This window comes from Lissotriton vulgaris, chromosome 2_1 (assembly GCF_964263255.1).
Source record: "Lissotriton vulgaris chromosome 2_1, aLisVul1.2, whole genome shotgun sequence".
Classification (NCBI taxonomy): Eukaryota; Metazoa; Chordata; class Amphibia; order Caudata; family Salamandridae; genus Lissotriton; species Lissotriton vulgaris.
Window position 1 is genome coordinate 1,307,912,119 of NC_141687.1, and position 25,721 is coordinate 1,307,937,839.

A 25,721-nucleotide genomic window follows, 5' to 3' on the forward strand; every position below is an offset into this window, starting at 1 on the left:
TGCTTGAGAAAAATCTCTGGATTTTTGCCCTCATTAAACCGTGAAATGACTCATTCCTGAGGCATTTGGCTGATACAGATTAAAACCACCAAAACACTGCGTTGACAAATTTTCTCAAGATCATTCTTTACACAATGCAAAGTTCAATCTGAATGTATATGAAGTAAAGTATTATGAACAGATGTATTTGGAAATTGATTTGTGCCTCAGGACTTGTATGGCTATATGAAACTCTAGACATGTAGAGGAAAAATTCCGCGATTTTATTATATTTATTGTCTTATTGAAAAACAACTTTAGCAATTAACTACTGTGAACATTTTAAATGAAGTTTAGTGATTTGTACGCTTGCATTGTATAGTCCTACAACCCACAGCATTTTTCAGGAGATCCTGATTTGGTAACAACCATGATGCCTTGGTGGTTTACCCCATTCCCATAGTAATCAAACGATAGATCTCTAGCATCATACATTTCGCACACATAAAAGGAAGAGCTGCATCTGTTAAATGCGTATTTTATTTGTATCCATTTAATACTGTCCGTTGAGAAAACATTTCTCAACTTACCATCTTTTACAGACAAAAATAGTATGTACCTTTATGACATGGGGTGTTAGTTTGCATAGTTCTAACATTTTAGCCCCAAATAAAATTATGCAATTCCTCATAAAAAAAAAATCTTTGTAGTTATATATATATATATATATATATATATCTGTATGTCTATCTCTTCAGGTGTTACTTGGTAAAACTGTCTGTTTTCTTAAACGTGCCATTTACATTTGGTCTAAGAACTTGTTGAACAGCCGTTTACATGTTTATGACTGTCTACTTCATGCTTTGAGCCTTCAAATATTGGACCATCAATATTTCATGGTTAAAGGGATATTGAACACATTCTTTCATTTTCTTAAAAAAAATACGAGACTAAATGTCAGTTTAAAGGAAATAATACTAAACTCTTAGTAATATGGGGGAAAAGAAAAAGAAATCAAGACTTCAAGTTAAGAGCCTTGCCTTTCCAACAAGAGACGTGCCATTAAACTGACTACTTGAGGATTAACCAAACAGTCAAGCACTTCATTTGTTGTTATAGTCTTTGGAGAATAACTGGGGGTCCCTTCAAAATCAGTGTTATCTATCCGCACCTTCTCATCTGCATTTGGTTCGGACGGCTCGTCTGTGCCATACAATGGCTCTTCTGCTGTTTTGGCGAGTTGACATACAAATGTATTATCAGAATCTAAATGTGGCAAGGCTGGAACAAGGTTTAATCCCGGAGACATTTTCAACAACTGGTCCAGATCCAAATTTGAATAATTGTGCACTGCATGCAAAGATGCACCACCATCCATACAGTCACCACCACTCAGTTTCCTTTTCTTGAAGGATAACATTGGAATTGGCTCCTTATATTGTCTGTGTGGCTTCCCTTTCGCATTTGCTCTTCCTCGATTCTCTAGGCAGGCTGATACAGCTTGGTTTAAAAACTGAAGATTGGTTGCATGTGATGTGACTTCAGCCTGTCCAAAACAAAATAATAGAATCAGTGCTGCTTTTTTCATAGATTCTATATGAAATACATTTTACAGTTACATGAACATCAATGTAAAGTACAAATCAAATGCAACTTCTACTGAAAGGTGAAATAAGTTTTTGCTTTAAAATAAGTCTTCAAAAGTTATTTTTCCACTTATTAGTTAACAGTTTTTATATTTATAAGAGGTGGTGTATTAGCTTGCTTTACTGGCCATTGGGGTATATCTGCAGTTAAAACAATATTATACTGAAATTATTTTAGCACTGTTGGTGAAGAAGCCCAATATATTTGCATTTTTTTAACTTGACTGTCAAGAACTGGCACTGCATAGTGTTATAACTACAGCCTTGAGGGTGAGAAGACCATACTGAAGGTACAGGTCATTGTTGGCTTTACATTCTGTACATCACAGTCCTGTAGAATAACAGTACGCTTGATCGTCAATCTCAAAGGAAACTAGTCTAAAGAACGGCTTACTTCATTCAATATGATGTTTCAAAATAGTTGTTAGACTCACAACTTATGTCATTTAAAGTCTGATTGGGACCACTTGAGGAAGTGGCTTTTTGAACGCCTTCTTTAGAGTAAGAAGATAGCTTATGTTGAAAGCCTTTGTTTTTTTTGTTTTTTTTTAAAACCTTTATTTATAAAAGCACAGTACACAGCGTCTGCCTACAACCCCGCGGGGCCGGCCGCTATGACACAGACGGAAGGATAAAGAAGAGATTAGAAGGCAGTACGCTGTTAAAGCAATCTCTCGAGCATACATTGTCATGTGGAACATAGCACCATATAAAATAGGATAAAAAAGGTTTAATTTTATGATTTTGTCGAGAAAAACAACAACACACAAACACATGGCATCATACTGGCAAGGGTCGTAGGAGGGGGGAAAGGGGAGACGGAACAGATAAGTAGAGGATCACATCCGGTGAGGGGGGGGCTGAGCATGAAGGGGAAAGACAAAAGTAATACGGAAAACAGGAAACGGAACGTCAATCATGGGGAAGAGGGGAGAGGAGCCTCATAGTCAAGTGGAGGGGAGCAAATATCTCCTCGGTACGAATTCCACTGAGCCCAGACCCTGGACCATTTCTTGGGACGCCCCCGTGCCTCGTATACCGTTTTTTCTCGAAACATGCACCAGTCCATGTTCTCCTTCCAGGCACTGAGCAATGGTGGTCTAGGGGAGCCCCAGAGCTGAGCTATATCTCTCTTCGCAACCATGTTGCCCAAAGTGACCCAAAGCGTCTGAGCGGCATTGCAATCCGAAGGCTCCCAGACATTAAGCAGGCAACGTCGCGCTTCGGGAAGGAGGGGGATTCCGGTGACACGACCCATAACATCATGCACTCTAGACCAAAAGGCCGAGACCATCGGGCATTCCCACAAAACATGAAGGAAGGTACCATCCATACCGCACCCACGCCTGCATCGTCCATCCGAAACTAAGCCCATTCGTACCAAACGCATTCCAGTCACATACACACAGTGGAGGATCTTCAGCTGGACAAAACGAAGCCGAGCCGGAATAGCCACCTCCTTAGGGGAGGACACAGCGGACTGCCAGTCCTCGTCATCGAGTTCGAGCCCGTCAGCCGTCCAAGAAGCACGAAGTTTCTCCAGTTGGTCAGCCCTGTTGTTAATGAGCTTTTTATATATTAAGGAAATCGTGCTATCGGGGACATGGCCGTCCAAGACACGGTCCTCCAAGGGGGAGGATTGCGGAATATCGGTACCAGGGGGAAAGACGGAGGACAAAGCATGTCGAACCTGCAGATATCGAAAGTGTTCCCTATCATCGAGCCGGTATTCCAGTTTCAAAACCGCGAAGGATTTCACAGCGCCCCGTGCCCACAGATCCTCCACCTTACTAATCCCAATCATGTCCCACTTATCAAACCCTTTCGTCTTCCACAGGTTGCCCAACCGATCCGAGTAATACAGTGGCGTCATACGCGTCAGCCTACCACCCCAACCCGTGGCCACAGTGGCATCTCTCCAGGCCCGCACCGCACACTTCGTAGGACCTGTAAGGAGACGGATGGGTGACTTAGAGTACAGAGCCCTATTGAAGTTGCCACCGGGCAATAACATTTTATCCAAAGCAAAGGCAGGAGCAGGTACCGAAGAGTACGTCGCATGATTGATAGCGCTCAGATGTGAGGCCCAGTAATATCGTCTAATATCCGGCAGAGCAATACCACCATCGTACCAGGAGAGGGTGAGCTTGGACAATGCAATACGGGCACGACCATCCCAAATTAGTTGCCGCTGTAGACTCTCGACCTCGCGAAAGTAGCGGGCAGGGACAGGGTCGAAAAAATTCTGCAGGGCGTAAAGAAATCGGGGGAGCGACATCATTTTGAAAAGTGCCGCTCGGCCCAATGGGGATAGGGGCAATTCACGCCACCTTCTCACATCCTGCTTGAGTCGGCGGAGCGGAGCATACAAGTTCCGCTCATAGCGGACTGAAGAGACCGTAGAGACATAGATCCCCAAATATTTGAAACCGTCCGTCGCTACCAAAATGGGAAACCTGCGAGGCAAAGGCGGGAGAACCCCGGCTATAACGTAGACACAGGACTTGGTCCAATTGATAACTAAGCCAGAGTTCTTGCCAAAGGATGTAAGGACGTCGAAGAGGACGTTAAGAGACTTTTGAGGGGAAGTAAGATAGAGAAGGATATCATCGGCATACAATGAGACGCGATCCTCGAGATCTGGCGTCCATCGGATCCCTTTAAATGAGGGTTCCCACCGAAGCCACGCCGCAAGGGGTTCAAGCGCCAGCGCGAATAGAAGCGGGGAAAGCGGACAGCCCTGACGAGTGCCACGGCCTAATGGGAAGGGGTCAGAGCATCTACCATTTACCACAACCTGAGCCAGTGGTTGTTCGTAAAGGAGCTTGACCCATGCAATAAAATTGGGACCAAAGCCAAACTTAGAGAGGGCCGCCCAGAGATAGGGCCATTCGATGGTGTCGAAAGCCATAGTGGCGTCCAGGGAGGCCACCACTGCCGGCTCTGCGAGAGCTGCAGCCCTCGCGAGAACACCATGAAGCCTACGCAGGTTAAGGGCCGTGTTCCTGTGCGGAATGAAACCGGATTGATCCGGATGAATCAAGTCGCAAATCACCTTCAACAACCGATTGGCCAGAACCTTGGCCAGGATTTTGGGTTCCGCGTTTAGCAGAGAAATGGGGCGGTAGGAGGTACAGTGGTCACGAGGCTTGCCATCCTTATAAATGACCACTATGGTAGCTAGGCGCTGCTCAAGTGGAAGGCTTCCAGCCTCAAACGCATCGAGAAACATGTTGCGCAGATGGGTGGCCATCTTGTCCGGGCAGAGTTTGTAAAGTTCAATGGGCAACCCGTTCGGGCCCATCGCCTTACCCGAGCGTAGTGATCGGATAGCAAGGGCAATCTCATCTACGGTAAAAGGAGCCTCCAAAGCAAGGCCATCTTCTTCCGAGACAGTAGGAAGAGCTATATCACGCAACAACAGCCTGGAATCAGCCTCATCGCGATCACTCACCGGGGTATAAACCTTCCGGAAGTGGTCCACAAAGCAATCAACAATCTCGCCAGGGTCGGAGACATTCTCACCAGATTCGCGAACAATAACAGGCACAACACGACTCGCTCGTTCAGCCTTATCCAGCCATGCCAGGAGTTTGCTAGCTTTGTCACCCACATCATATAGCCGGCCCAATTGATTCGCTCGCATCAACTTAGCAGCATCAGTAACATAAGCCTTGTAGTCGGCCTGTTTCAGTTCCAGAGTGTGCAACAGCGCAGGCGTGTCATCCCCACCCAGCTCACTTTCAAGCGCAGCGATCTCAGTCTCAAGGGCCAGAACAGCCTCCCTCTTAGTCTTTCACTCAGCAGCAATAAGAGATAATGCAGAGCCCCTGATAACCGTTTTAAGGCCTCCCACAGAACAGTAGGGGATGTGACCGAGCCCACATTTTCATCAAAGTAACAATCAATTGCCTTCACCATATCTGAGCGGAGCCGGGGGTTTCGGAAGTGCCAGGGAGGGACAGGGGGAATCCTGCTACCAAGCAGACCACCCACAGAAATCCTAAGCAGCAAAGGAGAATGGTCCGAGATACCCCGGGGAAGATGTCGAACCTCCCGGACAGTGGACAGAGTGGAAGCCAGCATAAAGAAGTAATCTATACGATAGAGGCTGCCATGCCCACCAGAGTGGAAGGTATACTGCAGCAGCGACGGGTGCAGTGAACGCCAGACATCTACCAGACCAAAAGTATCAGCCATCTCATTGAGCCACATCTGGGATGGCGGCAGGACTCTAGAGGGCAGCCGATCACATTCGCCAGACATAACAGAGTTGAAGTCCCCGCCCATGATCAACAGTCCATCAGGGAGACCAAGAAGAGTCTTGCCAAGGTCGGCGCATGTGGTAGCTTGCAGCCCCGGGGGGATATATACAACCACTAACACAATTGGTTTACCCTCCCACCTCCCGGAGACAGCAGCATACCGCCCCCGATCGTCCAATGTAACATCGTCAATCGCAAGGGCTAGGGAGGATTTCACCATGATACCCACTCCCCGGGACCCAGAGGTGAAACCAGCATGGGCGACCAATCGGTAGCCCCGACGGTCGAGAGCCTTACAGGCATTACCGATCAAGTGGGTCTCCTGAAGGAACACAACATCAGGGGCATGACACCTCAAAAACTGTAACACAATGCCACGTTTGATTCTGTCGCCTAAACCGTTGACGTTCCAAGAAAGAACCTGCATCTCACCCCCCCCCCCATCACAGCAAAGGCAATCTGCCCCAACCCCCCCCCCCCACAACCCCAGTTTCAGAATATTTGCAATCAGTGACATACCATGAAACAGAGAACATAACAAACAGAACGAAACACAACCAAGTCCCCAAGAACCATCCCCCAACCATGAACCCGTTACAACACCCCCCACCCTGCACCCCTGCTGACTAGAAAGCCACCCCAAACTGCAGTGTGCCTGTCGCCCCATCCGATCTACACAAAGAACCCCCCGAGGAGGAAGGGAGAAATCACCCGCACCCGCACCGCCACGGGCATAAACATAAAGCACACAGTTAATTTACTCTGTAGTGTTCATAGTCTCAAGTCGGACCTTCGGGGGCCCACGTTACTCCTGGGCCGTTACACCACCTTCCGCACCACCAGGGCCTCCGCTCTCAGTGTCATCTGTCGGCAACGAGTCCAACCAGTCACTAGCCCGGTCTGGCTGATCAAAAAAATAAGCTCGTTCTCTGAACTCAATCCGCAAGCGAGCTGGAAACAACATGGCGTACTTCAGGCCCCGGTCCCTTAGACGACGCTTCACTCCGAGGAACCCAGATCACTGTTGTTGCACTTGGGGAGTGAAATCAGGATAGATGGAGATAGAGTTATTGTCATATTTCAACGGGCCGTGCTTGCGAGCGGCCTGTAGGATAGCGTCTCTGTCTCGATAGTGAAATAGCCTTGCGATGATAGGCCTCGGCGGGCCTCCTGGCTTCACTTGACCTCCTGGGAAACGATAGGCACGCTCCACGGCAAAGAACTTGCTGAGCCCAACAGGAGCGAGTTTAGCGACAATAAGTTCCTCGACCAGTAAATCGATCGAGGCAGCGCCATCACTTTCCGGCACTCCAACCAGGCGTATGTTGTTCCGCCTGGCCCTATTGTCGTAGTCCTCCATGCGTTTGAGCAGTAGGTCGTGTGAGGAACGCAAATTCCCAATTTCGGATTGCGCCTCCGCCATGTCCGTCACCAAACTCGACGCCTTCAAGTCCAGTGCCTTCACCCTCTCGTTAGTCTTGGCCAGATCGGCTCGAATAAGAGTAACATCTACAGCTACCGTGTCTATCTTGGACACGATGGCTTCGTATTGCTGACTCATATCGGCCTTAAGTCCAGAGATGGCGGCCAAAAGGTCTTGAAGTGACACTTCAGAGGAAGACGACATGTCCGTTCGAGGGTCTTCAGTACCAACACTGGTGACACCAGGGGAGCCTCTCGGCTGGGTGTAGCGTTCGATCATATTAGACTGGATCGACCCCCCCCCCCCCCGAGTTACAGTCTTCCTGCGTCTTTCCGCCTCAGGTTTTGTCGCCATGTTGCATTCAGCGGCGGCCGAAGACACCCAGGTGCTGCGGGACGATGATAAGTCCAAAAACTCAGAAGTGTGGTTTTAAGAGAGAATGACACGGGCCTCCTTGCCAGCCCAAGAAAGGAGAGCGTTCACTGTGAGAGCGGCAGATGAAGACAGAGTAGGAGGAGACAGAGACGATGAGGCCAGAAACCGAAAGTGAAAGTGGCGCACCACCGGAGGGCCAGATGCCAGGCAGCTGTTGTTGTTGCATTACAGCTCGGACATAGCAGGCAGTCGAGACCCCGGTTGCGTCTGGGGTTAGGCCAGAAAGTTGCAGACGATAGAAAAATGGTCCCCAAGGTCCGATTTCGACCAAAAAAGGATCGACAGCATCAGTGAGAGTAGTACACCAAAAGCCCGTCGAAGTGATCAGGATAGATAAAGAAGGGCGGCGCGGGTCTCGGGAGCCCTCTGCTCACGCGACCATCTTGGATGCCCGCGTAGCTCCTCCTCCTGAAAGCCTTTGTTAAAAGTTTGCTTAGCAGCACTATAAATAGAACTCCACGCTACCAATCCTTGGCACACCAACTAAAACTCACCATACATTCTGAATACCAAAATTAATGGGAAAAGCACTCAATCATTTCAATGATATTGCACATTAATATAAGTCCTTAATAATGTGTAATCGATCCTAAGGTGCAGGGAGAGTCTTATGAAGCAGTGGTGTTAGATGAATGGTCGAAAGAAGTCCATGAATCTTGTATTGTAAAAAAATTATCTTTATTCATACATCAGAAATCAAAAGCTTCGAAAATCACCTCAGCCCAGCAAGCCAACCTGTTTTGTTCCTGTACGAAACTTCATCTGGACTCGTACTACTGCTCGCAATTAAAGCACTAGTGTAGGTCGTTCACACAACATCAAATTAAGCTGCTTCATGATCCCATGCTCACATTGGTATATAGATAATGGCAATTGTAAAAGGAGCTTTGGTAAATGTCATTTGTACCGTATCACCTGAGTCTGTAACAATATTGTATAGAACCGTCAGGTTCAATCCACAGATCACAGTAACATATAAGCCTTGAGCGCCATCAGACCAGCAACCATTGCAACAATGTGTTGCCCCGCACTGGCAGCACCTTAAATGATGATGATATGAAACAGTATTTCTGTATTTGTTTTCAAATGTCTGGCACCCGATTATGCCTCCCACATACTTTGAAGCATAAGCCAATCAGACGTGGGACCAGGATTTCCACATTCTATTTGTTTAACCACACTTCATAAACCTAATCCCTCGAATGGCTTTTCACCCCGATAAAGTGATGCAATAGCCAAAAGTCTCCGCCCAAACTATCACCTTCACTTTAACTGAAAATCATGGAGTGCGTTAATAAACTACCTCCTAATATCCTTCATTAGTGATCACAGCAAAATCAACCATTAATATACCGCAATAGTAGGAGGCGGTTTCATCCAGCCTGTACCCGTTAACCAGCTGACTGTACTAACAAATAAGTTACTTAACTTCGGTAACTCTCTTTCTGGTAGAGACTTAAATCTAAAGCCTCACCTATTGAATTTTCTGCCAGGTGTCAGATTGAATCCAGAAACGCTTTAGAAGTACCCATTAATGTTGGCAGTTGTTGCTGATGGCTCCACGTCTATGTCGTTCAATGACGGATATGATGAGCACATGCATATTTAGGTGCCACCCATGCACTAACATCAATTACTTTCCACCCACCCAAGCTTCCAGATGCAAAGACAATATCAGATCAATCATGACTAGTGTGTGAATCTCCAAGATGGGATCTTATAAAATGAAAGAGTGCAGCCGACATGCAGAAGTGTTGGCGTGGAATCTGCAGTTATATAAAATCTAAACCAGAAAGAGTATTAACCAGGGAATTAAATTGTTCTTCTGACAGAGAATTATAATTGCAGATGCCTCACCATTTGAATGGATACCAAAGCAGCACCTCCTGGTGGTGGGTCTTCGAATGGGCTTAAATCAAAATCCTGTAGGACCCTCAGGCAAAATGGCCATCTTGACGAACCTGAATATCTCAAAAGTAGTGCTTTGTGAACATATGTGCCCATGCAGTCACCTGGCAAATGTCCAGGACAGGCACCTCATGTGCCAATGCCTTGGTAGCAGCATTGGCTCTTGTAGATTGAGCCTTGAACCCTCTGTGGGCTGCTTTGTGGCCAATGCATAGCAGATTTTGATGCAGAGCATGATAAAGCAAGAGATGGTCCTCTTGTGCACAGCCTATCCTTCTCTTGCTCCAGTAAATTGATGTGATTGCCCACGTGATGCTCTGAAGTACAATCAATATAAAAACTGAGAGCCCGGTTTGGATCCAGCCGGTGGAGTCTCTTCCTCTTTAGAAGGGTAAGGGGGAGCAAAGAAAACCGAAAGAGTGATATTCTGACCCAAATTAAAGGGAGTCACAGCCTTCGGAAGGAAGAAGGCTCATGTCCGTGGAACCAGATTGTTTTGGTAGAAAGCTGTCAAAGGCGGACTGACAGACAGGGTCTGCAATTCGCTCACACACCTCCTCGATTTTAAAGGAACAAGAAAAGTTGTCTTGAGGGTAAGGAGCAAAAGAAAACAACTGTGTAAAGGCTCAAAGGGAGAACACATGAGGAATGTGACAACCAAATTCAGATCTCATTGGGACATAAAAAATGGAGAAGGGGGAACGCATATTGCAACCCTTCCTTTAACCAGTTTACTGCGGCCCCGATTTTCCCGCAGTGCGACACTTCTGCAAAATGGGCGGGCCGCGTCGGCCATTGGCCGACGGCAGCACTGGGGAGGTAGTGCTGCCGTCTGCCAATGCTGACGGCAGCAAGGAAGGGGTTAAGGAAATGCATCACAACAGCTAACAAATAATGAGGGCTGGTCAAGCAACCGCGAAAGACTGAAAGCGCCAATAGATACCAATTAACAGTGGCCAAAGCAAGGCCATGCTGGGCTAGGGACAACACTAACAACAAAACTTTGGATAGATTGGCATGAAGTGGGCTGATCTGTTTTGAAGTGCACTAGGCCACAAACTTATCCCAAAATACATACGTATATAGATTTGGTTGACGGAAACGTGGCTGCCAAGATGACCTCAACAACGTGGGTGGGAGGGGTGGGGGGAATTAAATTCACTCAAGTGCCACAGCTCAATCTGCAAGAGAATGAGGCGGGGGTTGCGCAGGTTTGGATACAGAACCCTGCCTTACTGCAACAGGAGGTCCTACCAAAAGACCAGCCTGATCCAAGGACAGATGCTCATGCCCAGAAGTTCAGGATACCATACTCTACATGCCCAATTCGGGCCACTAGGTTAAATTGAGTTCGGTCATTCCTGATCTTCTTCAGAACTGAGGGCAGGAGATGTATTGGTGGGGAGGTGTGAAGGAGTCCTGAGATCCATTCTATATGGAATGTGTCTACAAGATAAAGATGCCTTGGAAACTCCAACGTGTAAAAGTGCTGACACTGCACATTCTCTGGGTGGCAAAAAGATCGAGCCAGAGTTCTCCACACTCATGGAAAGAACATATACCACCTCTAGATGTAAAGGTTATCCATAATCCGCTAGGTGTCAATGGCTTAGTTCGTCCGTTAAAGCGTTTAGGGAAACCGACAGGTGGTGCATTGCCAGAAAAATTTCAGTGGTCCAGCCACGTCCAGAGAGACAGCCTCCTGGCACAGGGTCCATAACCCCACTCTGTCCTGCTTGTTGCAGTACCACATGGCAGTGGTGTTGTCTGTGAACACCTGTACCAGCTTACTTTTGATGGACCAAAGTAGTAAAGCTTTCAACACCAAATGGATGGCGTACACCCCAGAAGGTATATATAGAGCTGGGACACAACCAGAAGCCAGAAGTGTGGCTCAAGGGTTAGAGCGGCAGCCCCTGATGCAGAGGTCTGGCCCGGGACCAGGGTTCAATTCCCGGCCTCGGCGGGCCTTGGGCTCAAAATTCCACGGACCTGATAATTCTCTCCTCGGTGCCTATTCCAATCATGGAGTCCCACTCTGCAACTCTGGGCAATAGCTTGCTTAATCTCCACAACGCCCCCACAACGCTAAGGATGCCTGGCCTCCACCTTGGGGGTGCCCAGGAGTGGACACCTCACAGGGAAAGCCAGGATGGGTTCCACAGCGGTATTCGTACAAGCGCCTTGAGACCCTTGCGGGTGAGTAGTGTGCTATACAAGTATCAATTTACATTACATTACAATCTTCACCTCTCCCAGATGGCGTCCCCAACACAGAAATGAAGCATTGGTCACCACTGTCAGCACTGGGTGGGGTAAGGAGAAGGGTCTGCCACTGACCCACTGGCAAACCTTTTGCAGTCTTCTCCGAAATCTGGGCCCTACCGGAAAGATCTCCCTTTTGCTGCTCCTACTGGGACTTCAGATCCCACTGCAGAGCCAGCTTATGTCATCTAGCATACTTGACCAGCAAGATACAGGCCAGCAAGACCACCAGCCTCAGGGTCAACCTCACTGAGATCCAGAACAAAGGTTAAAATTCTGGATCATAGCTGTAATGTCCTGGATCTCCACTCCGATGGAAAGGCACCAAACTGCATTGTGTCTAGAATGCCTCAGATGAAGGAGAGCTTCGGGGAAAGGAGTCAGGTGTGACTTCAGCATATTGACAGTGAACCCTAATGATAAGAGGAGACTCACCATAGTCTGGAGATGGGTGACAACTGACTTGGGTGAGCTCGCCTTTAAAAGCCAATTGTCGAGACAGGGGAAGACTGGAACCCCAAACCTCTGAAGATGTGCTGCAACTACTACAGCACATCTTTAGAGGTTGAACTTTAACACCAGAGGAGTGCTGTTAAGGCCATAGAGGAGTAGAGGAGTATGGTAAACGGAATATGCTTCTGGCCCACCGTGAACCACAAGTAGCGTCTGTGAGCCTGCAGAATGAAGATATGCAAATAAGCGTCCTCAAAGTCCAAAGCCACGATCCAGTCTCAAGGGTCGACAGACCAGATCTGGGCCACAGTAAATTTGAATTTTCCCTTCCATAGAAAGGCATTAAGAGGGCAAGATGGGCTGAAGACCACTGCCTTTTTTTCTTAGCACCAGGAAGAAGCAGGCATAACAACCATGGCGTACTTCCAGTGTGGCTTCTTTAGTCAAAAGAGCCTTTACTTCCTGCTGCAACAAGGACATGTGAATCTCCGTCAGCCATTTTGCGGATGGTCTCAAGGAATAGTAGGGAGTAACTCTGCAACACAATTTGCAGGATCCACTTGCCCCGGGAGCTGGATGTGGCAGTGGGCATCTTGGTGGTTCACTGTAGAGGCAGGGACCATTTTGTTCCACACAACTAAAACGGAGTCCATCAACACATTGTTGAAAGGGAGCAACGGTTTTATCAATTAATCAGTCATAGCTGTTTTAAAGCGCACTACTTACCCGTGAGGGTCTCAAGGCGCTGGGGGGTGGGGAATGCTGCTACTGCTCGAAAAGCCAGGTCTTGAGGAGTCTTCTGAAGGTCAGCAGGTCTTGGGTCTGCCATAGGTGGATGGGGAGGGTGTTCCAGGTCTTGGTGGCGAGGTGAGAGAACGATCTGCCGCCGGATGTCGCTCTTCGGATGCAGGGGACTGTGGCGAGGGTGAGGTCGGCGGAGCGGAGCTGGCGGGTGGGGGTGTAGAAGCTGAGTCATCTGTTGAGGTACGCTGGTCCGGTGCTGTGGAGTGCCTTGTGTGCGTGGGTGAGGAGCTTAAAGGTTATCCTCTTGTTGAAGGGGAGCCAGTGCAGGTCTCTCAGGTGAGTAGTGATGTGGCTATGGCGAGGGATGTCGAGGATCAAGCGAACAAAGGCGTTCTGGATGCGTTGAAGCCGTTTCAGGAGTTTGGACGAGGCTCCTGCGTAGAGGGCGTTTCCGTAGTCCAACCTCCTGCTGACGAGGGCCTGGGTGACCATTCTTCTCGTTTCGGTGGGGATCCACTTGTAGATCTTGTAGAGCATGCGGAGGGTGTTGTAGCAGGAGGAAGTTACGGCGTTGACCTGCTTGGTCATGGAGAGGGTGGAGTCGAGGATGACCCCTAGGTTGCGTGCATGGTCGGTAGGTGTTGGAGCTGCTCCCAGTGCGGTCGACCACCAGGAGTCGTCTCAGGCCGAAGGGGTGCAGCCGAGGACGAGGACCTCCGTCTTGTCAGAGTTCAGCTTTAGTCGGCTGTGCCTCATCCATTCAGCAATGGCCTTCATTCCTTCGTGGAGGTTGGTTTTGGCGATGTGGGGGTCCTTGGCGAGGGAGAGGATCAGCTGGGTGTCATCGGCGAAAGACATGATTTTGAGTTCGTGCTGTCGGGCGACGTGGGCGAGCGGTGCCATGTAGATGTTAAACAGCATTGGGCTGAGGGATGAGCCCTGGGGTACGCCGCAGATCATTTCGGTGGCTTCAGAGATGTCATCTGGAAAATTACAGAGCCAAAAGCAACTCAAAGACCTCTGAAGACATTCAAAGAACAACCATAAATGAGGCGACTCACTCAATATGAGTCCCCAAAAGACTTCCCAGATTCACCTCTGTCAAAAGCCAGGCTACTGGTATTCTGCATGGCCAGTTAGTCAACATCATCCATCCCAGTGGACAGGGGGAAGTAGGTAGTCTGAATCAATGCGATCATCATCGTTGTAGCACACGATTTCAGAGCAAAACACTCCATCCAGCTTGCTAAAGTATTCATCCTGAGACCAGCATCACCTGTATAAATGCTGTAAATAGTGCAAGTCAGCACCAGGCACTAGAATATCTGGGAAAGAGTTCCAGAGCCAAGATCAACCAGGTTCATCTCCACCTTGATAGATAACAGTGAGGCTGAAGCCAAGAAATGACAACACATCTTATAAGAAGACCAACCCCTTGATCTGGATTAAAATCGAGAAGCTGAAGAACCTCTCTTGCGATACATATTCTGCTTCTCCCTAGATAATTTGTCCCTGTCCTTGAAACCTGCCTCTTCAAAGACTTGCTGATTGAGCCAGGGCTGGACTTGGGGCATGACTTTGCAGCAGACCAGGGTTCATAGTGGTGACAGGCCTGACATTCACTCAAGCTTGTGCAGGATGCCTTGATGGTTTTGGAATGAGATCACACTTCAGACACACTTTGTAGTTTTGTTTGGGTCCAAGGCATCGGAGACTGATGTCACACAGTTTGGGAAGAGACATCTTGTTCTGACAGCAACACATTTTAAACCCTAAAATGTGTGATGGAGACATTCTGAAAAATTGCAAAAATTAATCTTCAACAGGAATCGTACTGATGAGGCAACTCCAGATATGTGTTTGGGAGTACATACAAAAGTAACTGACGTCAGTGCATCAGGGCGGTGTTTTACACGACTCCATGACATCATATTCGGGAGGGGAGCCTAGAGCCAAGATAGAGTAGAGGAACCCCCTATCAGCACAGGAGAACTTTTTCAAGTTTCTGGAACTTGACTGATGCCTGGAAAAGATTCAAAAGGTGATGAATCCACAGATAAAAGTATCCATCAGAAACATAACCATCCAACAAAATATGCTTCCTTCAGCATAACTGGGCAATTTAAGTTGCTTTACTTTTAAATCACATGTGATTCAGCATACTTTGGCGAATATATAAGTAAATTAACTGACAGGCGTTTTACTCAATTCCTTGCTCTTAGTTCCTCAACACTCACTCCGCACAAATATTTCAGCCACTCTTGGTCTTTCACTGACATTAAGTCAAGCAACTGAACACAATAACTGTTACTTCAATGCTGCTTAATGAGTGGAATTCAGCGAGTCAGCTAAAATACTAAATTCCTCAAAGTCTCCCTTACATCCACAACTCTAATAGTAAGCAAGGGAATCTGGTTAACTAAAGCTGTTTTGAAATTCCTGAAACCTTTCTGAAGATAAGCCTGAGAGAAGCTCTGGGTAGGCCTCAAAATGTAAGTTACCCCACCGGATTTCTGTACGAAAGATTCTATTACAGTTATATACGAAATCTGTGGCTAATAGCCTACAACCCTTCTTTGCTTCTACTCCTGACTCCTATGTCTTCGGACTACTACTCTCAACTGTCTCATACTGGTGATATCAGCGGTGTTTCAAGACTGTCTTACTCCAAAATTGTCTGCATAACAGCACTCACAGTCATCTGATATACAGACAAATGCACACAAAAATGAATGTTAAAGCATGCATCTCCTGTTTCATAAAAAAAAGGCTGCAATAAAGGCAGCCTATGTTCTAATGATCAAGTTAAAGAATATATCCTCTATAGGTGATACATGGAGCCTTTCCTAAATGCACATATGATCTGAAATCAGGAACTTCACATTTATGAGCAACAATAGGCGGAAGAAGTTGAGCATGTGTCCCCACTTAATGGAACAGGAGATAATGTTTCTGAATATGATCTTGAACCATCATACCAGCTTGCTCTGCCCAATACTTGGCATTCTAAATAAGTGCTTGTACAGTTCTGCAGAGCTTTGCAAATTACCACAGGAGCAGTAAAGATATAACAGAAACTCCCCACAATCTTACCTAGCTACAGCTGGTACAAACTATTGTTTTGAGTGTTTAGAGTTAAAGACCCCTTTTGTGAAATGAGCTTTCCCTAAACCCCTGAGCAAGTATTCTGGAAGACAACTCACTTTTTTCAGAAAAGAACTAAAAGTACTATGAGTAATGCCAAGATTAATTTGTGTGGTGGATAAAAAGCCTTCAACATTTTCCAGAACTTACAGGTGGAATGCCCATGAGTCAATGCTATAGTAACTGTACCTTTCCTGCTTTCCCCAACAAGAACAGACAGAAAGTCCATGGAAGGCTCTATGTTGCCCTGAGGATAACAGAAGATGTTTTATATTGCACAAGGTGGAAAACAAATGATGCTAGGACCACCCTGGGAGATGACAATCCACTGAGTATTAAAAGGGTTGATTTCACTTTTTTTTACATTATTAAGGGTCCGATTTAAATATTGGCAGTAATGATCCCGCCACCATTTTACCTTCTGATTGCCCCATCTGCTTACTAGGCGGTCCACTCACTCTATTTAGATGCTGGTGGGTCCACGGACAAAAGACCGGCGGAGTGCAGCCGTCTCAATCAGAATTACTCACCCGCGTCCATCACGCCATTGGGAAAAGCAGTTGTCGGAGGGAGTACAGCCACTTTGTCTGCTGGGACAATCACAATGTGCCTTCCCGCCGATCCAACTGTGGTGGTAAGACCTCCACACCTGAGTTAGCAGATTGGACGGGATATAAGGTAATAACTCACTTTTTCGAACTTTCATACTTCCTTTTCCACCATGGACTCGGATTTCCAAGTCCTGCCTCTGCTGCTGTCGCTTAATGATGAAGAAAATCAACACCATTGTGGTCGAAATCGAAGGTAAGCGCCTGTTTTACGGTATGTTTACCTTAGCTCTAGACTCGTGCAGTTTTCAAGTATTTCTCACTAGCAATACCATACCATACCAATGTGCAATGCATATGTATTTAAATGTTGATGTTTAAGAAATTTAAAGAAACAACCCTGAATGTAATATACTGTATTTCTAAATTTTGTGCAAGCTGATTTAAAAATAATGGACACACAAAAAGGACATCAACCAACCCAAAAATCAAAAAGTTACCATACAGGTGTGTTTAAATAAATTGAATAAATTAAAAACATATGCATAACACATCATTGGGATAAGTGAAATGTAACAATGTATGAATTGCACTATACAACGTGTAACATTGACTTTTTAAACACTTGTAAAATCAATGTTAGTCCCAAACTTGGCTCAGTTAACTTATGAGATACTTCTCTCATTGCTCAACTTTAAATAATAATATATATAGAATAAGATAGTAAGGGAGGCAAAGCGCCGGGCCCGGATGGGACCCCGATCGACTTATATAAATATTCAACCAAGTCCCCATTATTAACCTGAGTCCTTGAAGCAAGCTGTGAGAAGGGTTTCATCAAATCCTGGTCTGAGTCGATAATCATCCACATTTTTAAAAAAGGGGACCGGGACAACCCTGCATGTTACCGCCCCATATCCTTGCTCGACTCATTCATGAAAGACGCAGGCAGGATCATCTTGAACCGCCTCCAACAATGGGTGGAAGACAAGAATGTCCTAAGCCCAGTTCAATATAGGTTCAGGGAGGGGCGGGGCACTGTAGAGCAGGTGTTAAATTTCTCCATTTTACAAGGAAAATATATTCAGGCCAAGAAAGGTAAATTGTACGCAGTATTTGTCGATTTAACCGCGGCATTCGACTGCGTAATTCATAGCCGGTTATGGCAGATTTTACCAGATCTAGAGGTAGATCAGGTACTTATATTATTTTTAAGACAACTGTATGCGGGTTCTATGGCTAAGATGAGATTTGGCTTAAAAGGAGAATACACCAAGCCCTTCCACATAAGAAAAGGAGTTAGACAAGGCTGTGTCCTTGCCCCTTTCCTTTTCACTCTATACACTAATGACTTGGAAAAGGAACTGGTGGCCAGAGTACGAGACTCACCCCAGGTTAAAAACAATCAGATTGTTTCGCTCTTATATGCTGACGACGAAGTTTTAATGGCGAGAACCCAACTTGGTCTTCAGATGGCACTTGACACCTATATAAATTTCATGGATAATCGGGGACTGAAACTTAACGTTAAAAAAACCTTTGTTACGTCCTGCGGTCGAGGAAAAAAGAGATCTTGTCCCTTGCGCGCTGGGAGTGAGAAAATCGCAGCTACTAAAATATTCTCCTACCTAGATATTCTTTTAGAGGAATTAGGATCCTGGGGACCAGCCATAAAAAACAGGACATTGCTGTTTAAAAGATCAACGGCGGCCTTAATGATATTCGCCAAAAAGATGGGGAAAAGGCCCCGGAAATCCTATTGAAAATTTACCAGGCCAAATGCATTAGTATAGCTGTATATGGAGCTGGCGTATGGGGAGTCTATGATACATCACCTATTCAAAGGGTAGAAAATGCATTTTTAAGATTCATTTTAGCTATTCCTCAAAGTACATCTGTTTTTAGTGTCACACAGAATTGGGGATTCGATACATTAGTGATTTAATTAATATGCAACCCCTATTGTTATGATATCAAGCATGGACCTCACCTGATCTAGTTTTAAACAGGGAAATAATCAAAGATTCTATGGGCTTAGACCAGGCCACAAAGATCCCATGGCTGAACTACATCCGTAACCTCACTAATGATATGGGGACGCCCGAGTTTTATGTTAAACCAGACTCTTTATATACTATATCTAGGAAAGATTTAAAGGCACTCTGTTGGTATCATTTTGATACCCTAAGATTAGGAGTGGAGCTAAACAAGAAAACTGTAGTACAACATCAACTTACCCTGGTCTCAGCCTCAATTCAACCTTAGCTGGTCTGGAGTCAAGAGGGGTTTGATAGGTACATCCTGACCAGATTCAGATTTGATTACTTCTTTCGTTTAATTACCTTTCCTAAAACAAATGATTGGTCCAGAAAGCTCTGCAAATGTCTGTGCGATAACCTATCTGATCAAACTACATTGCACGTGATATTGTTTTGTAAGTTTTATTCATCAGAAAGGGCTAGATGGATCAGACCTTTCTTAAAACAGGGTTCATGGCGACAAGTCGGCCGGCCCTATTGTTTTTACAACTTCTAAATGATATGTACTGTGTTGGTATAATAACCGGTTTCTTAAAAAGTATCCTGAGGAAAAGCAAAAGTTTAACTAGTTTTAAAAAAATTTACGGATGCATAATTGACATGAACTGTAATTCGTTTGACTGTATCAATTATTGAATGAATTGTCGCTTTTATGATTTTATAAAATTGTGAAATCGAATAAAGCTTTTCTACTACTATATATATATAACCGACAATAGTAATCTTGCACTGTTGTGCTCTTATTGGTAACTTTCCTCCTATATAACTGCCAAGGGGAACCTCCTCAGAAAGGGGCATCTCAAGGGCACAGAGCAGGTACCCAAATTATTTTGATTGGAGGGGTGGGTTTGGGAGGCCTGGTTTGGGACAGGGTGGGTTTGGCTTTGGGAGGGGTGTGTATGGGTTTGGGAGAGGTGGGTTTGGAAGGAGTCAAGCCAGAACAAATAAACACTGGGAACAAGGAGAAACGGCAGGATGGGTGAGAGAGGATTGGGTTTCAGAGATACAGCAAGCTGCAGTAGGAGATGTGTGTGTGTGTGTCTGTTGTGTAGTTGCGTGTGGGTCTGATGTATGTTTTGTATACTTGGGGGGTGTTTCTTGTAAGGTGTTTGGGTAAGTGGGTACATTTAGTTTTGGTTGGTGTTGAGGGTGTAGGTGTGGTTCAGTGTGAGTGTGTATGTTTAGATGATTTTGCTGTTAAGGTGGTTGGTCGGGTTGTGGTGTTTGTGGGTGTGGCAGTGGTTGCGGTGCTTGTGGGCATGGTATTGGTGGATGTAATGGTTGTGGTGCGTGTGGTGGTGCTTGTGGGTGTGGTGGTTGTAGTGGTGGTGGGTGTGGCGCTTGTGGATGTGGTTGTGGTGGGTGTGGTGGCTATATGCTGTTTAGGTGAATGCTTGTGTTTCTTAGTGTGTTTGTGTTTATGTGTGGGTGTGCTGCCTGTGTCTGTTGGAATGGATGTGTACAAAGGAGTGAGTGTGCTTGGGACAGGGCTGGGAATTGGGGATGGGGAAGAGGCCCTAGTTGGAGCACAAGGTTGGGCTGGATGGGAGGCTGCGGTCAGTGAGGTTAGCTCTGTAAATTATATCTGCATGCCAGACATAGCCCTATGCTTTCAGGTATGATACCATTTGTTGCATTGGGCAACCAAGGCCCCTGATGGCATTCAGGAGTGCAGTCTGGCCTACAGAGATGCTGCGTAGGAGATCAATAGCCTGCTCACTCAGCGCAGCCAGGGGGCAGGGGTGGGTTTGGCCAGCTTGTTGGGAGGGGGGCAAGACGGAGGGTGGAGATGGCTGGGTCTTGGACAAGGATGCAGGTGGAACAGTTGCTGTGGGGTCCGCTACCACTAGGGACTGATTGCTTGTGGAGCCATCCGAAGATAATGTAGAGCTGGTGGCCTCTGTGCCAGTCCCCTCACCCACTGTGCCACTGTGTCCATCAGTGTCTTTGGTCCCTCGAGTCCAAACACAGTGGCCAGCTGCTTCCCCGCCTAAGTGGCCAATTTATCCATCACCTGCTTCAAATGATGCTGAAAAGGCATATACAAAAGTTTTATTGTTTCTGCGTAAATGGAAGTGATATCTCAAGGACTGTTTAACACCTCTGAATGGTTGGCTTTGTTGTTTGTTGTTTAGAATAGTGATCTTATGTCATCAATAAGGATACAAACCAAAAATACCTTTGTACAGTGTGTGTGTACAAGGCCAAAAAAGCTGAATTCTTTTCATTCACAAAAAGTAAATTATGAATCAATGCTTGTCAACAAAAACTGCAACGTTGTACCAATACTTGTAAAAACTGAACGCCTGTTTCCTTTGTTTGGGCATTTCACAATGGTGACACTTACTCCAAATACCTAAATTATATTTCACATGTTAAAAATATTATATGAATTCGGTACTGAAGTAACTTATCAAGGTATCACAAACTATGTATATATGTATGCTGTAGGAGAAAGTAAGAAATATTTTTTGGAGGCATGTAAGATCGGGAGGGGGGATGCTGGCGATTCTCACGACAGCCAGAGGTAAGAGTGAGGGAGGATGCTGGCGATTCCAGCGGCGGACTGCACCCCCGCCACTCCTTGATACGCCACTGTTGACAAATGACTTCTACAGCTTAAGTTAATACATAGGACTTGATACATTTGTAATTCATTTTAGTACAATGCAGAGGTCTAGCCCGGGACCAGGGTTCAATTCCCTGCCTCGGCGGGTCTTGGGCTCAAAATTCCACGGACCTGATAATTCTCGCCTCGGTGCCTATTCCAATCATGGAGTCCCACTTTGCAACTCTGGGCAATAGCTTGCTTAATCTCCACAACGGCCCCCACAACGCTAAGGATGCCTGGCCTCCACCTTGGGGGTGCCCAGGAGTGGACGCCTCACAGGGAAAGCCAGGATGGGTTCCACAGCGGTATTCGTACAATCGCTTTGAGACCCTTGCGGGTGAGTAGTGCGCTATACAAGTATCAATTTTTATCATTGTGAAATTGTTTTACAAAATATGCTGGCTTTCACTTTAGTCGAAAAATTGGTACAACTTCACAATAAATATTACATACAGTGATTCATATATAATTATACTTCAGAGTCAAAAACAATTCACAATATGCAACAGATCACACCTTGATAATTTCTACATTTTCCTAATGAGTCATGAGTTGGGCCTGATTAAGTTTTCCAGATGATATACTCAAACATATATGTGATGGAATATTCTATCTGCAAAAGTCCCTTTAAGTATCCCATTTTTCTCCATCAGTGATTTATCATCTGAACATAACAAGGGACACTGAAAAAGGTTTTTGGGTATGAGTAACTGTCACCAATGTGTACGCATTCCTGTCAGTTTTTCCAAAAATAGTATGACTATCACAATTATTTTGCAAATAAAAGACTGGCTTACATGCACATTTGGGAAGGAGTAAAACATCATGCAAATCTGTCACTTTTACCATGAATTATATAATATTTTTCTAATCAAAACACATTTGGTGTATTTTTTTAATAAAAAGGTAGACATTTAATCTGATGTTACTAGTCATTTTGGCAGCGTCGTAGGTCCTCCCATCTCTTTTGACAATGAATCTTGCTTTGCTTGTAGGCACCCAGGGTGCGCTCTTTCTTGGTGATGGCTTTCCAAATGGTCTTTTACTGATGGGTATAAGAGATGACAGAAAAATAATGTTTTGTCACTTTCTTTTGTCTGTATTGATGTAACACAATTTTACTACATTAATCACAACCATTAGGTAAAGGTTACAAAACTATATATATATATATGTATATATATATTTTTATGCTGCCAAAAAAAACAATAAATAATAGACTTACCTTATCACTTGTCTTGTCCTAAAAACTTTATCCAGGCCAGTGACATGATCTAGGCCAGGAGGCTCCAATATTTTCTGTAATTAGAACTACCTCTGATCAGTGAAAATCCCTGTGAAATACTGAAGGCTAAACAACTTGTGCATTGTAACCATTACACTTGATGCCTAATTTACATAGACCCAGATATTATGGTTTGAACTAAATACTATGATTAAGGACACTATGAAAGGGCTGCCATGTCTGTCAGTGAGAGTGTGGTCTGTGGGAATGTATGAACATGGTTGCGTAGGAAGGGTAAATACTTGCATGGGTTACTGAGAGCCTGTGTCACATGTACTTGAAACATAGGACATACCTTTCGCCATATGTGTCTTTGTTACATGAATGACACAAACGTACAATTATATGTTCTGTTTAACTTAGAGAAATAAAAAGTACAGATAAATATTCTGTCAAACACTTCATATCATGGAACCTTTTGTCTGCAATTTTAATTTCTCTCATGTAAAAAGTTGGCTGTATTGTTCCCACATACTTATGGCACAGTGTATACTGCCCACTGGGAGTAAGGGGCCTGCTGTTTGAAATGGAAGAAAACTTAAATGAAGTGTTAACTCTATACTTAAGGTAAGTCCATTTTATTTTCCATCAATTTAATTTAAAAGCATTCAGAAGCATCATTTTGTTTACAACTACAATCCTGAGTTGACAAGGAATTATTTAAAGAGTCAAATACCTCAGTGCTTTAGTTGTTCACCACTGTGACTCAGCCTTAGCCTGGTCTATAAATCTGAACGAGCACTGCTCATTGTCAGGCCCTGATGCCTGCAGCCTGATGATTATGATGTCAAATGAACACAGTCTTCCTTTGAAATTAAAATATCGTCTTGTGCTCATTTGAAAATGAACTCAAGGCTATGAGATACTATGAAGGTGTCTGGAAGCTACTGGTAGCTCCCAAATGACTGGTTGGAGGCACCTGATCTAGGCTGAGTGATTTGTGGGATAATACACATAGCAAACATCATTTTAAGTTGATATGTCAAAAATGATATATGTGCACAGTTAAGAAAATATGTGTTTACTAATTTTAAATGTGAAATCTCTACATTTCACATGAAAATCATACATATACATAGATATATCTCAAAAAGCAAACCAAATTAAACTGTAGGGCTTAAAACACACAACACATACAAATGTTGTCTTCTCAAATCAAAGTGCTCAACAATTCACACCATCATTGTTCTATGTAATGTAAAAAATAAATAACACTTCAATTCAATCACTAAACTTCACTCAGGAACTCAAAGGGACATTGTACACTGTGTTTAGAAATAAAACGGATAGATTTACACATACAGTTCAAACATGTACCTGTTCTTCTGGTGACCCATGGAGCTGGCTGTATAGGGCCAGGACCTTAGTTGCTGGTAACACCATTTCCTCTGGCAAGAAGGCTAGGGCTCTATCACGTGTTCTTCCTGTCATTGTGGCTCCCAGAGGTCGGAAACTGCAGCAAAGGTTAAGGAGGTCGTTTTGGCTGCAGTGTTAAAAGGCAAGTGAGCTTTTTGCGAAACGCCGTGTACATGTACACAATGTAAATGACAGTCAGAGCAATTGACTTTCATACATTGCCTTCACACACATCAGTCTATGGCTGTGTTTGTCATGGAGTTTCCAACCCACTACCTAGTCAACTTCTGCTGCAGCCGTCTAATTCCAAATGTCTTGATGGAGAAGAAAGGCGCCCACCATTTTAGATGGTCAAATAGTGTGCTTGTCAATGTATAGTGCATCACCAACACTCAAAATGGTGGCTAGTCTGTTTCAATACACAAAATGCTACGGTCACTCAGTAATTTAAAAATAAACCTTTATATGAAGTGGGTTACAGTGGTTAAATGTGATACTTTGCTGGTGTTGTTTATTTTTCTATTGACCGTATTTTGGATGGAGAAAAAAAAATAGAATGTGTAAATAATACATTTGAAATGTATTATCAAAATATTCAGATTGAATAGACAAACTATGCTGGATTTATGTCATCAGCCGGAGCCAGATCTGCCTCACAATAGAAATCCCAGATCTATTGCAGCAATTGTCAAACTCATGGTAGTACTTCATTTTGTGGACACAGCATCATTCCAATACACAGTGGCAGTATCTGGTGGAATGTCACAACCAACTTTCAGTGGTGTGCTACAAGTTCTTTCTTTAATGTTGAGACACATCGTCAGCTTCATCCAGTTTCCACGACATGAGGATTTTGCAAATGTGAACAGAGATTTCTATGCTTTGGGTCACCTACCACATGTGGTTGGAGAAATTGATGGCACACTTATTGCCTTAGTGCCACCACACGCCAGGGAATAAGTCTACCGGAATCGGAAAAAACGTCCATTCATTCAATGTGCAAGTTGGTGCTTACCTGATTTCTACATAACAAGTGTCTGTGAGTGTTTCCTCGGACCAACCCATGGTTCCTTTATATTACTGAACAGCAGCATACCCCAGCAAACGTCACAACTTGGACGTGAGAGGGCATGGCTTGTTGGTAAATACAATCTGTCATAATATTGTTTGGTTAATTTAAAGTGTACAGATCTAAAATTGTGTGACATTTTTTGGCTCATTTTATTTTTTCCATATAGGAGTCTCCATTTATCCTAACCGACCATGGCTGTGAGCACCGCAAAGGAATCCAACTGCCCCAGGGGAAGTCCACTTCAATAAGGCCTGTTAAAGAACACATAGGCCAGAGGAGCAGGCTTTTGGGCTCCAAAAGGTCAGGTTCAATGTCTGGACTAGACTGGTGGAGCCCTCCTGTACTCACACGATAATGTGTGCAAAATCCCCAAGGCATGCTGCATGTTACACAACATTGCCCTGCGACGGAACATCCTCTGCATTGCGGATGAAGAAGACCATGAAGAGCAAAATATTTGAGGATGTTGAACTTCCAAATGAAGTTGATAGTGATGAAGAGGAAGGAATTGACGTATGTCAAGATGTCATTGACAACTTCTTCACATG

The 25,721-nt window shown here is 45.0% G+C and overlaps 1 protein-coding gene across 2 annotated transcripts in view; it reads right to left on the minus strand.

Annotated features, from left to right (window-relative positions):
• Window positions 1–503: 503 nt before the first annotated feature.
• The window catches only part of HSPBAP1 (HSPB1 associated protein 1), a 1,203,084-nt gene continuing 1,177,866 nt past the window's right edge, over window positions 504–25,721 (minus strand). For both annotated transcript variants that reach the window (XM_086958822.1, XM_086958821.1), the window contains exon 10: window positions 504–1,525. In XM_086958822.1, coding sequence (XP_086814948.1) covers window positions 1,007–1,525 — 519 coding nt within the window. In that variant the 3' untranslated portion in view covers window positions 504–1,006. The remainder of the gene's footprint in view (window positions 1,526–25,721) is intronic.